General features: G+C 38.9%; 1 protein-coding gene across 1 annotated transcript in view; it reads left to right on the top strand.

Moving 5' to 3' along the window:
* The window catches only part of DCAF13 (DDB1 and CUL4 associated factor 13), a 51,164-nt gene that overhangs the window by 26,469 nt on the left and 9,573 nt on the right, over positions 1-15,122 (top strand). The window contains exons 6-8 of the mRNA XM_062188148.1: positions 3,126-3,203; positions 6,799-6,881; positions 13,299-13,463. Coding sequence (XP_062044132.1) covers positions 3,126-3,203; positions 6,799-6,881; positions 13,299-13,463 — 326 coding nt within the window. The remainder of the gene's footprint in view (positions 1-3,125; positions 3,204-6,798; positions 6,882-13,298; positions 13,464-15,122) is intronic.

Here is a 15,122-nt window from a genome sequence, read left to right as displayed (position 1 = left end):
CTGCAGAAAGAAAAGGAAATAGCTACATGTATAAGCTGATTTTTTAAATTATCAGCAGGTAGGGGTCCCCATTGAGGTATAGTGGGTAAGGCTGCCACCTACAGTGCCAGCATCCCAAATGGGCACCAGTTCATGTGCTGGCTGCTCCACTTGTGATCCAGCTCCCTGTTAATGGCCTGCAAAAAGCAGCAGAAAATGGTCCAAATGTTTGGGCCCTTGTTGCCCATGTAGGAGACTTTGAGGGAATATCTTGGCTCCTTGCCCAGACTGACCCAGCCCTCTCCATTGGGGCCACTTGAAGTGAACCAGCAGATGGAAAATCTCTTGTCTCTCTCTCTGTGTCTCTCCTTCTCCTTCTGTAACTATTTCAAATAAATAAGTCTTCAAAAAAATAAAATTATCAGCAGACTACAGTGTGAAGTGGTATAAGAGAAAATCCTGATATGCAAGTTTTCTACTCTCAGAGATCCAATCTTATAAAAGGAGAGAAGAAAGGTTAAGTCAAGTGACAGGATATAAAAATTGTTCATGTACTGCATTGGTAAATGAAGTGCTGCAGGCAACATGAATGGGGTCTTGAATATTGCTGAGAAGGCAATCGGGGGACACTCTGCTGCCAGCACATTCCGACATACACCGTTCTTTGTGAAGCTATAGGACTAGAGCAGGGGTTGGCAACTCTAATGGCTGTGAGCCACATGTGGCCTACTGCCCATTTCTATGAGCAAACTTTTACTAGAACACAGCTGTGCGCTCTTATGTGTTGTCTGTCATTGTTTTTTGTGCCATAATGGCTAAGTTGAGTAATTGCTGTAAAGACCACATGACCCACAAATCCTGGAATACTTATTTTGTGGCCTTGTGCAGAAAAAGTTTGCTGATCATTAGACTGGCTTCTCTGTCTTTACCGTATCTTTTTCACTGCATCCTCTGTCTCCTTTTCCTGTGACCCCTTTGATTGGAGACGTAAGTAAAGTTCGGCATGGAGGGGCAGGCCAGCTTTGCAGAGCAGGTCCAAGGTGACACTGAGCGGAAGCAGGCTACAGGCATAGGCAATTTATGGGAACATTTTATGTCCTACTTGGAGTGGAGTTAAGCCAGAACTGTGTTTCCTGCAAATGCGCTTTTGCATTAAATCACAATTCTCTATATTTGTTTCTTTATTTTTAAGATGAGATTAATTATATCTCACACAGTGTACTTCACAGGTTCGTTGTGAATATAAAATGTGGTAATATAGGTGAACTTTTTTATATGCTAAAATTCAAGATGGTGATGTTAGTACTATATGAAAAACATAAACCTAGAAAGATATTGATTCCTACTTTAAGAGAAATCTTTTGTTTCTCTATTTTGGTTAACACCTGTGTCAGAAGAATTGATGGCCAGTTCTAAAATCATGATTAATTATTACTGATGACCCAGCAACCTTGTTTTCGAAGTTGGCTGTACAATAGCTCTATTTGTACAGCTGTGTTTTTTATTAACCTTATGAACTGACTTAGTGGTAAAAGCAAATGGTGTGCAAGTCTCTTATCCTATATTAATCTTAATAGAAAGGGCACGTTGCTGTGAACAAATGGAGTGTATTTGTCTCCTCTAATCATTAATTATTAATTTTCTGTTAAAATATTGAAGCCTAGAATTCTGGTAAAGGCAAAAGTTCATGCTCCGAATTGCCACATTTTACAAAGTGAAAGTCAGCGCCCAGTGTAGGTAGAATTTTTTGTATTGCTTGAATCAAAATAGAATTTGGTCAGAAATGAGAAGCCAAAAAATGTTGAAAGGCATCACTAGGAGAAGTGTCAGAGATACAATAAAGCAGGTGGCTTTTGGGAAAGACTAAGGAAAGATTGTGATTGTAACATTAGCTTTATGATATTTTATTTGAACTATGTACACACAATAGTGGGAGTTGGCTGGCCGTACTGCTATTTACTAAATAACTTGTTCTGTTCCTCCTGTGCTTGGAGTAGATAGTAGTAAAGAGCAGAAGCAGAGTTGTGTCAGCAGCCATGAATGAAGACAAATGGTGTCACAAAGAGTGGGATTCACGGCTTCACTGTACAGTTGTGGGCTGTTTTTTTTTTCTTAATGTCATGGGTTACATAGTAATTGACTTTCCAAATAAATATTTTACACATCTTAAAACAATTGAGCAGGGGCTGGTGCAGTCACGTAGTGGATAAAGCCGCTGCCTGCATTGCTGGCATCCTATATGAGCGCCGGTTCAAGTCCTGGCAGCTCTCTGCTATGGCCTGGGAGAGCAGTAGAAGATGGCCCAAGTCCTTGGACCCCTGCACCTGCATAGGAGACCTGGAGGAAGCTCCTGGCTCCTGGATTTGGATTGGTGCAGCTCCGGCCATTGCGGCCAATTGGGGAATGAACCAGCAATGGAAGACCTCTCTCTGCTTCTTCTCTCTCTGTGTACCTCTTTAACTCTTTCAAATAAATAAAATAAAAATCTTTCCCCAAAAAATTGGCAAAGCATTGGCCTAATTTATATAGAGACAGCATAAGGAAATGTTTACTGGTAAAGCAATACCTTTATGTAATTAATTAGGAAAATTTCAGACCAATACCTAACTTTTAAATGATACTACCTGAGGCCACCCAGTTGCAATAAAGTTGACATGTTCCTAATTGTGTATATTGGCACAAATTCTTTGGAAAATAATTAGCCCTAAATGTCGAAAGCCATGATGGCTTTTGATTTAGTAATGTCACTCTTGAAATTTTAAAATAAGGAAATAATTCAAAAGAAGAAGAAGTAAATGTATGAAAGAAATGTTTATCGAAGTGTTAATTTGTAATAGCAAAAAGTAAGAAACAAGTCCAAGAGTCTAAGTTGAATGTGGGTAAATAAAGTATGTTCTATTACAAATTAGAATGCACTGTATCCATGCACTATCATTACCTGCATCTGAAGTACATACATAGAGATTTGATTATGAAATTACTTGGCTTATTTGCTGAGATTACGGATTTATCATGTCCTCTTAAAATGGGCTTTGGTGTTAGAATTTGGTACCTTAACCTGGTGTTAATGATGATTAAATCATCTCCCCGCCCCCGTTTCTTGCCCTGCCTGACCTGTAACTGGTGATTGTTATACTTATTTGCAGACATTTCTTTTGGGAAGTTGTGCTTCTGACCGGAATATAGTGCTATATGATATGAGGCAGGCTACTCCTCTGAAAAAGGTGAGTTTCTGGTTTGTTTTTTGCTTTTCACACTTCATACATTCCTTTACTAACCAAGTGACTGATTCCTCTATAAACTAAGTGACTGAAAACACGGACAAATGTTTTTTCACAATTAAATTTTTTTTTTCACCCAGATGTTCTTAGAACCCAAAATGATGATGGCATTCTCTCACTTCCCATTGCTTTTTGGAGACCCTTGCATTTCCAGCAATTCTTATATCTTAATATTTGTGTCTTCTATGATGCCAATAAAATTTAGACATGTAATTAGTACTTACTGAATTGAAAGTCCTTAGATTAAAGCTATTGCATTCCAGTTCTTAACAATTCTTCAGGCCCTATGATCATCCTATAATATGTACAGTATTTTATTCCAGAAAGTTTTAGAACTCATTCACAAAACCAGCTTTATTTGTTTAATTTCATGCTGATGGGTACTAGCTTGACATTTGGTTTAGACAAACACTATCCTGTTCAAGGTGACAGATTTCCCAACAGTTCTAAGGTGGTCATTCTAGGACTTAGGGATCAGAGCAAATATAAGCTCAAACCAATTCTCCCGAGGGAGAGACTTAACCATCAAAAGTTACAAGGGGTGCTGTTTTAAGTAAAAGGGTGTAAGTTTGATTTCGGGGCCAGCGCTATGAGGTAGCAAATAAGACCGCCGCCTGCAGTGCCAGCATCCCATATGGGCGCCAGTTCGAGTCCCAGCTGCTCCACTTCTGATCCAGCTCTCTGCTATGGCCTGGGAAAGCAGTGGGAGATGGCCCAAGTCCTTGGGCCCCTGCACTCACGTGGGAAGACCCAGAGGAAGCTCCTGGCTCCTGGCTTTGGATTGGTGCAGCTCCAGCTATTGCGGCTAATTGGGGAGTGAACCAACAGATGGAAGACATCTCTCTCTCTTTGCCTCTCCTTCTCTCTCTGTGTAACTCTTTCAAATAAATAAAAACAAATCTTTTATAATTAAAAAGATTCATCTTTAAAAAAAAAAAAAGTCTGATTTTTTTTTTTTTTTTTTTTTGACAGGCAGAGTTAGAGAGAGAGACAGAGAGAAATGTCTTCTTTCCATTGGTTCATTCCCCCAAATGGCTGCTACTGCCGGTGTGCTGTGCCAGTCCGAAACCAGGAGCCAGGTGCTTGCTCCTGGTCTCCCATGTGGGTGTAGGGCCCAAGCACATGGGCCATCCTCCAATGCCTTCCCAGGCCACAGCAGAGAGCTGGACTGGAAGAGGAGCAACCGGGACAGAACCTGGCGCCCCAACCAGGACTCAAATGCTGGGTACCGGCACCGCAGGCAGAAGATTAGCCAAGTGAGCCGTGGCACCAGCCTAAAAAGTCTGATTTTTAAGTACTAGAATTGTGTGGTCACAGGAAGGGCTAGATAACATTTGTGTGCCATGAGTCCATTGTTTTTTGTTTTTTTGTTTTTTTTAACTTTTATTTAATGAATATAAATTTCCAAAGTACAGCTTATAGATTACAATGGCTTTACCCCCCCTCACAAACTTCCCTTTCCCGCTCCCTCTCCCCTTCCATTCACATCATGATTCATTTTCAATTCTCTTTATATACAGAAGATCAGTTTAGTATATATTAAGTAAAGATTTCAACAGTTTGCCCTCACATAGCAACACAAAGTGAAAAATTCTGTTGGAGTACTAGTTATAGCATTAAATCACAATGTACAGCACATTAAGGACAAAGATCCTACATGATATTTTTTAAAAATTGATTAATTTTCTATGCAATTTTCAATTTAAAACCAAGCTTTTTTTTTTTTTTTCCAATTATCTTTATATACAGAAGATCAATTCAGTATATACTAAGTAAGGATTTCATCAGTTTGCACCCACACAGAAACACAAAGTGTAAAAATACTGTTTCAGTACTAGTTGTAGCATTACTTCACATTGGACAACACATTAAGGACAGATCCCACATGAGAAGTAAGTACACAGTGACTCCTGTTGTTGATTTAACAATTTGACACTCTTGTTTGTGGTGTCAGTAATCTCCCTAGGCTCTAGTCATGAGTTGCCAAGGCTATGGAAGCCTTTTGAGTTTGCCGACTTTGATCTTATTCTGACAGGGTCATAGTCAAAGTGGAAGTTCTCTCCTCCCTTCAGAGAAAGGTACCTCCTTCTTTGATGGCCCCATTCTTTCCACTGGGATCTCACTCACAGAGATCTTTCATTTAGTTTTTTTTTTTTTTGCCAGAGTGTCTTGGCTTTCCATGCCTACAATACTCTCATGGGCTCTTCAGCCAGATACGAATGCCTTAAGGGCTGATTCTGAGGCCAGAGTGATATTTAGGACATCTGCTATTCTATGGGTCTGCTGTGTCTCCCGCTTCCCATGTTGGATCATTCTCCATGAGTCCATTGTTATAGTCCACATAAAAAGGAGATACTTTTAGTATTTTGTTTTATTTTTCTAAATCATTTTCATAGCATGTAGGAAACAGAAATGTTAGGAGTATATTCATTGAAGTCTAATAGATAAATACGATAATCTTTCCAAAATATCACTTTAATTATTTCACATATTCATGTGATTCTGTGAGAAGATCCTGCGTGAACTTAGTAAGCAGGTAAACTTAACCCATTTTTCTCCTATAAAACGACAGTATTAGTAAGCACCTTGCAGCACAGGGGCGAGAACAAAACATGGTACCTTTGACCATGTCACAGAGTGCTGACACCAAGTTCTAGTTTAATTAATGGACATTTCTGCCCCTCCTCATTCCCCTTTCTCAGTTTTTAATGATACTCTATTATTTTGAAGTTGAAGAAAACAACTGTAGCCTGGCTTTCAAAGCTTTCCAAAATCTGGTCCCACTTGACAGTTCATTTCATTTCATTCAGTAAGACAACATTTCATTGAAATTTGTCAAATTCAATTCAGATCACTATGGGTTTTTTTATGTCATATTCTTAGACACTGCTACTTTCTATTTGTTGTTGTTGTTGTACTATCTAGTAGGCTAATAGTGTCCTATCTTTTCTAAATGTAGAAGTTCTCAATCAGGGATTGTATTTCCCCACAAGGTGTAGTTCTGGAAGTGTTTGAGGGACATTTAGTGAATGAGATGTCCAAGAAGCTAAGCATCTTACAGTAGACAGTTACACATACAGAATATCCTACCCCAAAATGCCAATCGTGTTCCAGTGAGAAGCACTATGAATTACTCATCCTCCACAGGTCATTTCAAATCATGCTTGTTTTTTGAAACATTTCTCTGCTTTAAACATAAGCTCACCATTAATTTTGCTTCTAATTTGATAGTCATCTGTTCTTTGTTGTTTGTATTTTCTTAATGTGTGTCTCATCTTCCTTACTAAACGATAAGTTATTTTAGGTTAAGGGTCTAAATATGAAGCATTTTTCCATTTTTCATATTTATCACTTTGTGTTATATTCAGGAAAAGTTATTGATTTCCTATTACATCAAACTGAGTGCTTTGCACACAATAGGTGTTTGCTAAATATTTGCTTAAATCAATGAGAAAAAAAGAAATAAAGTAGGAAATAACAACCATTCTGAAGGTAATTAATATCATTATAATGGGATAGTATATTCTTCCTTTCCCAGGTTATCTTGGATATGAGGACAAATACAATCTGTTGGAACCCTATGGAAGCTTTCATTTTTACTGCAGCAAATGAAGATTACAAGTAAGTTTCTCCATTTCTATCAGTAATGCCTCAATTGTATAAGTCTTATTAAATAAATATATTTTACTAGGTAAGGATACCTTCGCAAATCAATTTTTTTTTTATTTTTGCTAAAAATAAGTTTTCAAGTTGGAAAAGAGCTTCTTAGAAAGCTGTTGTCTTGGGGCTAGAGATGTGGGATAGTAGGTTAAGCCACCTCCTGTGGCACTAGCGTTCCATATGGGCACCAGTTTGAGTCCCAGCTGCTCTACTTCCAATTCAGCTCCCTGCTAATGGCCTGGGAAGACAGGGGAAGATGGCCCAAGTGCTTGGGCCGCTGCACCTATATCGGAGACCCAGAAAAAGCTCCTGGTGCCTGGCTCCTGGCTCCTGGCTCCTGGCTTCAGATCAGCCCAGCTCTGGCCATTGCTGCCATTTGGGAAGTGAACTAGCAGATGGAAGACCTCTGTCTCTGTAACTCTGCCTCTCAAATAAATAAATAAATCTTTAAAAAATAAACAAGAAAACTGTTTTCTTAGTTTTCAGAATGATATTGTCTAGGGACAATAACCAAATCTTACCTGTTGCTGTTTTTATAAAGCTTTATTGTACTATGGCCACACCCATTCAGTTTTGTTTTAGATAAGCTGCTTTTCTGCTTCACCATCTGGATTGAATGATTGCAACAGAGACTGAGGCTCACTTGGCTAAAAATCTTTATAATCTGGCCATTTGCAGAAGTTGCCTGATCTCTGATGTTGTAGTGGAAATGAAAATAGCTGTCTGCAGTATTTGTAGCTGATGCTTATGTACTCACGTTATTAGCTCTCACTGTTACTTCTTTAAGGTGAAAGGAAAATTATAGTTTGAATTTTTATTATTTATTTTAAGATTTTATTTATTTATTTGAAAGGCAGAGTTACAGAGAAGCAGAGGCATATATATATATAGAGAGAGAGGGAGGTCTTCCATCCATTGGTTCACTCCCCACATGGCCGCAACAGCTGGAGCTGAGCCAATCTGAAGCCAGGAGCTTCTTGATCTCTCACGCAGGTGCAGGGGTCCTTACTTGGGCCATCATCTGCTTTCCCAGGCCACAAAGAGAGCTAGATCAGAAGTAGAGCAACTGGGGCTTGAACTGGCTCCTATATGGGATGCTGGCACTGCAGGCAGTGACCTTACCTGCCACGCCACAGTGCCAGCCCCTGTTTCTGTATTTATTTATTTATTATTATTTTTAAAGACTTATTTATTTATTTGAAAGAGTTACACAGAGAGAGGAGAGGCAGAGAGAGAGAGGTCGTCCATCCGATGGTTCACTCCCCAGTTGGCCAATCTGAAGCCAGGAGCCAGGTGCTTCTTCCAGGTTTCCCATGCGGTGCAGGAGCCCAAGGATTCAGGCCATCTTCTGCTGCTTTCCCAGGCCATAGCAGAGAGCGGGATTGGAAGTGGAGCAGCTGGGTCTCAAACTGGCACCCTTATGGGTAGCGCGCGCGCGCACACACACACACACACATCTTCCATCTACTGGTTCATTACCCAGCACACACACATCTTCCATCTGCTGGTTCATTACCCAAATGGTTGTAAGGGCCGGGTCTGGGACACGCCGAACCCAGGAGCCTGGAGCTTCATCCAGATCTCCCATGTGTGTGGCAGAGGCCCAAACTGGCTATCTTCTTCTGCTTTCTCAGGCACATTAGTGGGGAACTGGATCAGAAATGGAGCAGCTGGGACTCAAACCAGCTGAGTCACACATGGTGGCTTAACCTGCTGTACCACAATGCTGTTCCCTATAGTATAAATTTTTATCCTAATGTTTGCATTTATGTTATTATTTGACTCCATATAAATTTGACTTGGCAGCTTTGTTTCTTGACTTAGATGGAAATTTATGATTCTTTATACAAGATTATTTCAAAAAGTTTGTAGAAAAATTAGATTAAAAGAAAAATTTATTGGGCTAGTGTTGTGGCAGAGTAGCTTAAGCCTTCTCTGCAATGCTGGTACCACATACAAACAATGTTCCAAATCCTGGCTACTCCACTTCCAATCCAGCTTCATGCTGAGGCACAGGGGAAGACAGCAAATAGTCCAAGTACTTGGGCCCTGCCACCCACAAAGGAAAACCTGATGAAGCTCCTGGCTCCTGGCTTTGACCTGGCCCAGCCCCAGCCATTGTGGTCATTTGGAGAGTGAACTAACAAATGAAAGATATGTCTCCCTCCATCCCCCCATCTCTGTGTAACTCTGCCCTTCAAATAAATAATGTTTTTCTTTTTTTTAAATAAGTGTATTGGATGCACCCTGTGTGGCACAGCAATTAAGTCACCAGTTGGGATGTTCACATCCTAGGTTGGAATGCCTGGTTGAAGTCCTGGCTCCTCTGCTTCTGATCCAGCTTTCTGCTAATGCACACCCTGGGAGTCATCAGGTGATGGCTTGAGTGCTTGGGTCCCTGCACCCATGTGCGAGACCCAGATGAAGCTCCTGGCTCCTGGCTCCTGGCTTAGGCTTGACCTATCCCTGGCCATTATGGCCACCTGGGAAATTAACCAGCAGATGGAAGGGCTCTCTTTCTGTTCTCTCTCTCCCTCTCTTCTCTCCCTCCCTCCCTCTCCCTCCCTCTTCCTTTCTCCCTCCCCTTTTCTGTAACTCTTTTGAATTAATAAATAAATCTTTTAAAAAAATAAATGGCATAAAGGCAATAAAAGGCAAGAGTGAAACAGCATTATTGTGACCAACTTTATTAAAGTATCTATAGTACATTCCAGTCAGCTGTTTGGGCAAGTTGTCTTTTTTTTTTTGAAGCTTCCCTAGAATGTCTCATTTCTCATATGTAATTGGAAATAATTACATATGGTGCATGCAAAAAAGGAACATGTTTTTTATAAGAAATAATGGTTAATGGTTAAAATACCATCATTGCTGGCCAGCGCCGTGGCTCAACAGGCTAATCCTCTGCCTAGCGGCACCGGCACACCGGGTTCTAGTCCTGGTTGGGGCGCTGGATTCTGTCCCGGTTGCCCCTCTTCCAGGCCAGCTCTCTGCTGTGGCCCAGGAGTGCAGTAGAGGATGGCCCAAGTGCTTGGGCCCTGCACCCCATGGGAGACCAGGATAAGTACCTGGCTCCTGCCTTCGGATCAGCACAGTGCGCTAGCCGCGGCGGCCATTGGAGGGTGAACCAATGGCAAAGGAAGACCTTTCTCTCTGTCTCTCTCTCTCACTGTCCACTCTGCCTGTCAAAAAAAAAAAAAAAAAGAAAAGAAAAGAAAAACCATCATTGCTCTTACTTGAAAGTAATCTTTCTTTGATATCCTTTTTTTTTTTTTTAACAGATGTAAGTATTTTGTTTTATTGCCCTTTAATTAATCTCGTAATCCTGAATTGGAAAGCCAAGTTTACGTCTAGACCAACCAGTAATTAAAGAAGGCTGGGCTAGATAATCTGTAAAGAATTCTATAAGTTGGAATTCTGTTTATTTAAACATATTCTATCCAAGTGGATTGATTTGCTTGGAATTTGGATAAATTCTTAGCTTTTTTCCCCATGTAGAAATAAAACAGTTTGCTAAAATAAAACTTGTTTGAGAGCCTCTACCTTCAGACTGTAAAGCAGTTTTCAACTCAGATATTAACCTCAAAAAGCAGTTTGATCATGGCTAATGATCTTGTAGTGTTTTGGAAAACTTTTTTAAAAAGAATAGTAATCAGTCTTTTGATGGCATCTATGGTATTTGGGATATTTTATTTTTGGCATCAATTACTTTTCCTGGTAATGGTATTTTTAAAATATTCTTTTAAAATGTTAAGTGTATTAAACACTTAATTTTTTTAAAGCTTATTTTTTGAGAGAGAGAGCAACAGAGTGAGAGAGAAAGACATATATATAAAGAGATCTTCCATTTACTGGTTCACTCTCCAGATGCAATAGCAAGGGATGGGCCAGGCTGAAGCCAGGAGCCAGCAACTCCATCTGGATCTACCATGTTTGTGGCAGGGACTCATGTGCTTGAACTGTCATCTGCTCTCATGATGTACATTAATAGAAAGCGGGATTGCAAAGTAGGGCAAGACTTGAACCCGGGCACTATGATTTAAGCTGTAGATGTCCCAAACTGTAGCTTAATTTGCTGAACACCTGCTCTGCACATCTCACTTTGAAAAATTTTAGGCTTATGAAAAAGTTGTAATAGAATTACCAGTCACTGTTGCCAGTTGCCCCTAATGCTAATTAATGTCATAAAACTATAGTTCAGTCACCAAAATCAAGAAATTAACATCAGTTCAATACTGTTAACCAAATACAGACTTTATTTCATCATCAGATTTTCCACCAATGTTCTTTTCTCTTCTACGATCCAGTATAGGATCTCCTGTTGCATTTGTCATCTGTCCCTACTCAGTCTGTGACTGTTCTTTCTCATTTCTTGTTTGTCACCTTAAGTCTTAGTTCAGGCTGTTATAACAAGCTGCCATAGATTGGGTGTCTTCAGCAGCAGGCATTTATTTCTCACAGTTGTGGCGGCTGGAAGTTGGAGATAAGGGTGCTACCATGGTAGGTTCTGGTGAAGGGTGCGAATAGCCAGCTTCTTAAATCCCTGGAGACAGTTCTTTGGCCTCTTCTTAGAAGGGTGCTGATCTCATCTGGGATGACTTTGCCTTTATGACCTAATTACCTCCCCAAGACTATTCGCACATGCCATTACATTGTGGATTAGATTTCAACAGACATATTTGTTGAGAAGGAACAGACATTCAGTTCATACCACAGGGCTCCTTTTGAAGAAAACTTAGTTGTTAGTTATTTCATAGATTGCCCTTAATTTGGCAATCTAATGAGATATTTTCTCATTAGATTGCAGTTTTGCATCTTTAGGCAAAATACCACAAACTAATGTGCTCTTTGTAGTATATCATATGAGGGGAGGGCACACAATGTCAGTGTCTTACTATGGGTAACATTAAACTTAATTGCTTGGTTAAGGTGGCGTCTGCCAGGTTTCTCCACAGTAGAGTTGCCGGCTTTTTTTTCTATTGTAATTATTCCAAATCTTAGGGAGATACTTTAAGATTATGTAGATAATTTTTTTCTTCTCAGACTTTCACTCACAAACCTTAGCATCTTAAAGCATTTTGATGTTAGAAATTTGGTCACAGTAATGCTATATATTACTCTTATCTATTATCTATGTTGGCTCATTTGAAGCAGTATTTTTTGTAACAGGAATTTTTATATCTTGATACTCATTGAGTTATTTTCCCTAATTGTGCATAAAGTATGATTTTCTAAATTTAGAAAAATTGTGCATAAAGTATAATTTTCTAATTTTAGTACATCCTTTAAAAGCTATGCTCACTCTTACATTGCACTGTAAGGAGTATAAACTCATACAACTTTATTGAAAGTAATTTGTAACTCAAATCAAGGATTAAAAATGCTTATGTCATTGGACCTCACATTCCTCCTTGTAAGAATCTGTCCAGATTTAATTGAGTCTGTCCATTGAGTTTGAATGTTAACAATTTACATATTGGAATTTCACTTAAACATTATTTATAAGAAAAAGTTGTGAGCTGTGTATTAAAAATAAGGAAATAAATTATTGAACTCATTTAAAGTTGCAACCACTAAAGTCTTCAAAGATTATTTAATGATATGGGTAAATGCTTATAATATGCTAAATGAAATACCAGAATACAAAGTTTTACACAGCACTGTCTCAATTTTATTTAAAGTGTGAACTTAAATAGGATGTTGAAAAGATTTTTAAAAATTATTCTACACTGGGGCCAGTGTTGTGGCATAACAGGTTAAGCAACTGCCTACAAAGCTTGCATCCCATAACAGTAGCAGTTCGAATCCCAGCAGCCCCACTTCTGTTCCAGCTCCCTGCTAATGCACCTGTAAAGTTGCAGAAGATGGCCCAAGATGAGAGACCCAGATGCAGCTCCTGGTTCCTGGCTTCAGCCTGTCCCAGCCCCAGCCATTGCATCCGTTTGGGAAATGAATCAGCAGATAGAAGTTATCTGTCTGTCTCTCTCTCTCTCTCTCTCTTCTCTCTCTGTCTCATCCTTTCCCACTGTAACTCTGCCTTTCAAATAAATGAAATAAATCTTTAGAAAAAATTACACTATATTAACTTTCTCTAGGTATTGAAACTAAAAGTAATTTTTGTACTTTCTTGAAATATCCACATTTCCTAAAATGAGATGTAGATTTGTAAGGTGGAAAGTGTATATAAGTATAATCTAAAAGAATAATAATAATTATTATTGATATTTCTCCATTTCTCTCATTTGCCCATGTACAAAATTGAGCTATATATTTAGATATGCATTGTTTAGCTATTGGGTCTTCTTTCATTACATTCTTTCTAGAAATTTATGTCAAATGTTTAAATACTAAATATTTAAATATTTAAAAATTCTTTTACAGCTTGTATACTTTTGATATGCGTGTTCTGGACACCCCTGTGATGGTCCATATGGACCATGTCTCTGCAGTGCTTGATGTGGATTACTCCCCCACTGGGAAAGAGTTTGTGTCTGCTAGTTTTGATAAATCTATTAGAATCTTTCCTGTGGATAAAAGTCGAAGCAGGTATGTGACTAACAAAAAGCCATTGAGTTTTGTTCAGTTCTTCTTTCTCCTATGTGTATGTAATGGGGCACACACCCAAGAATCATGACTTGGAGTATCAGCTTCTCCTTTCTCATCAGTGGGCAAAGCATGAGTCTACCAAGAGATTTCTTTGCACAAGGTATTATCTTATTTGTTGGTGCTAAATCTGTCTACCTCACAGCAAGTCGTTTTTAATTTAGAATTATTTTTTAATGGTTTTTAGTAAAGTTTCTAAAAACTTTAGTTTGATGATGGATAGGTTTCATCCTAAACAATTTAAGAGCAATTAATAAAAATAATACTTTACATTTACTTGTAACTTATGCAGAATCAGCTCAGTCCACCAATACAAAAAGAAAAAAGTTTAAGTTGTCAGGACATTATTGCCTTATTCTACCTTAGTGTAGGTACTTGGATTGTGCCTAGACTGAGTAGTGAAAGATTAAATATGCAACTGTCCCATAATTCATTTGTATATCTTATTCTATGAGCACATAGCCTCTACACATATTATGGATTAGTAAATATATATTTATACATTTGTATTATACTCTTGTTTTAAAGTAGATTATATAGAATACCATAACATTTTAAGGCATTTTCAAGGGTAATTTTTAAAAAAAAGATTTATTTATTTATTTATTTGAAAGTCAGAGTTACACAGAGACAGGAGAGGCAGAGACAGAGAGGTTTTCCATCCTCTGGTTCACTCCCAGTTGGCTTCAATGTCCAGAGCTACGCCAATCAAAAGGCAGAAGCCAGGAGCTTCTTCCCAGTCTTCCGTACAGGCCGGGGCCCAAGGGCTTGGGCCATCTTGTAGTGCCTTCCCAGGCCACAGCAGAGAGCTGGATTGGAAGTGGAGCAGCTGAGACTCGAACTGGCGCCCATATAGGATGCCAGCACTGCAGCAGGCGGCTTAACCTGCTACACCACAGTGCTGGCCCCTCAAGGGTAATTTTGAACTTATTTTTTTGCCTTAGACTGATTGTAAAACTTCTATGTAACATATGACCCCCTGTGTGGTTTGCTGTGGTTTGCAGAGTACTTTTGTACACATTCAACATTCGTTTCTTCAAAATGTCTTGGATGTTGTCCTGAAAGCATGTATAAAGCAAATCCAAATAAATTGAAAGAAATTTTCCCATAAAAATTATATAAAGAATTATAGTGATATTATACTTGAAGAAATGATGATTTCCATTTTAATGTAATAACTATTAGAATAAAAATAAAGTAATCCAAGTACCTACATATGCATGCATACATATGTATGTATTTGTTTACAGTCATACTGGGTTGGGTGGCCCGGTCTTGCTTAATGGAATTATAGGAAAGTAAAGGAAAGATGCCCTTGGTGAAAGCTAATAAGAAATGATTGGAGATAGTCAAAAAGGAAAAGAGGGAAAAAACGGATCAGATGAGGGAAAGAGAAGAAGAGAGAACCTGTATAATGGAAGTGGGAGGTGGTCATCTGTGTTAGAAACAACAGTGTGGAGATGGGAAAGCAGTTTACCAGCTACTAAAGATTGATGGTAGCTGAGAATCTTTCTGAGACCTATTATTCATTTAAAAAAATCCAGGGAACATTCCATTTGATGTTACATCTGCAGCAAGATGAAGAAATCTTACCATTTTAGT

This window comes from Lepus europaeus, chromosome 4, assembly GCF_033115175.1.
Source record: "Lepus europaeus isolate LE1 chromosome 4, mLepTim1.pri, whole genome shotgun sequence".
In the NCBI taxonomy this organism is placed as follows: Eukaryota; Metazoa; Chordata; class Mammalia; order Lagomorpha; family Leporidae; genus Lepus; species Lepus europaeus.
Note: the sequence above shows the minus strand (reverse complement) of the source record. Positions and strands in the feature narration are given on the sequence as shown.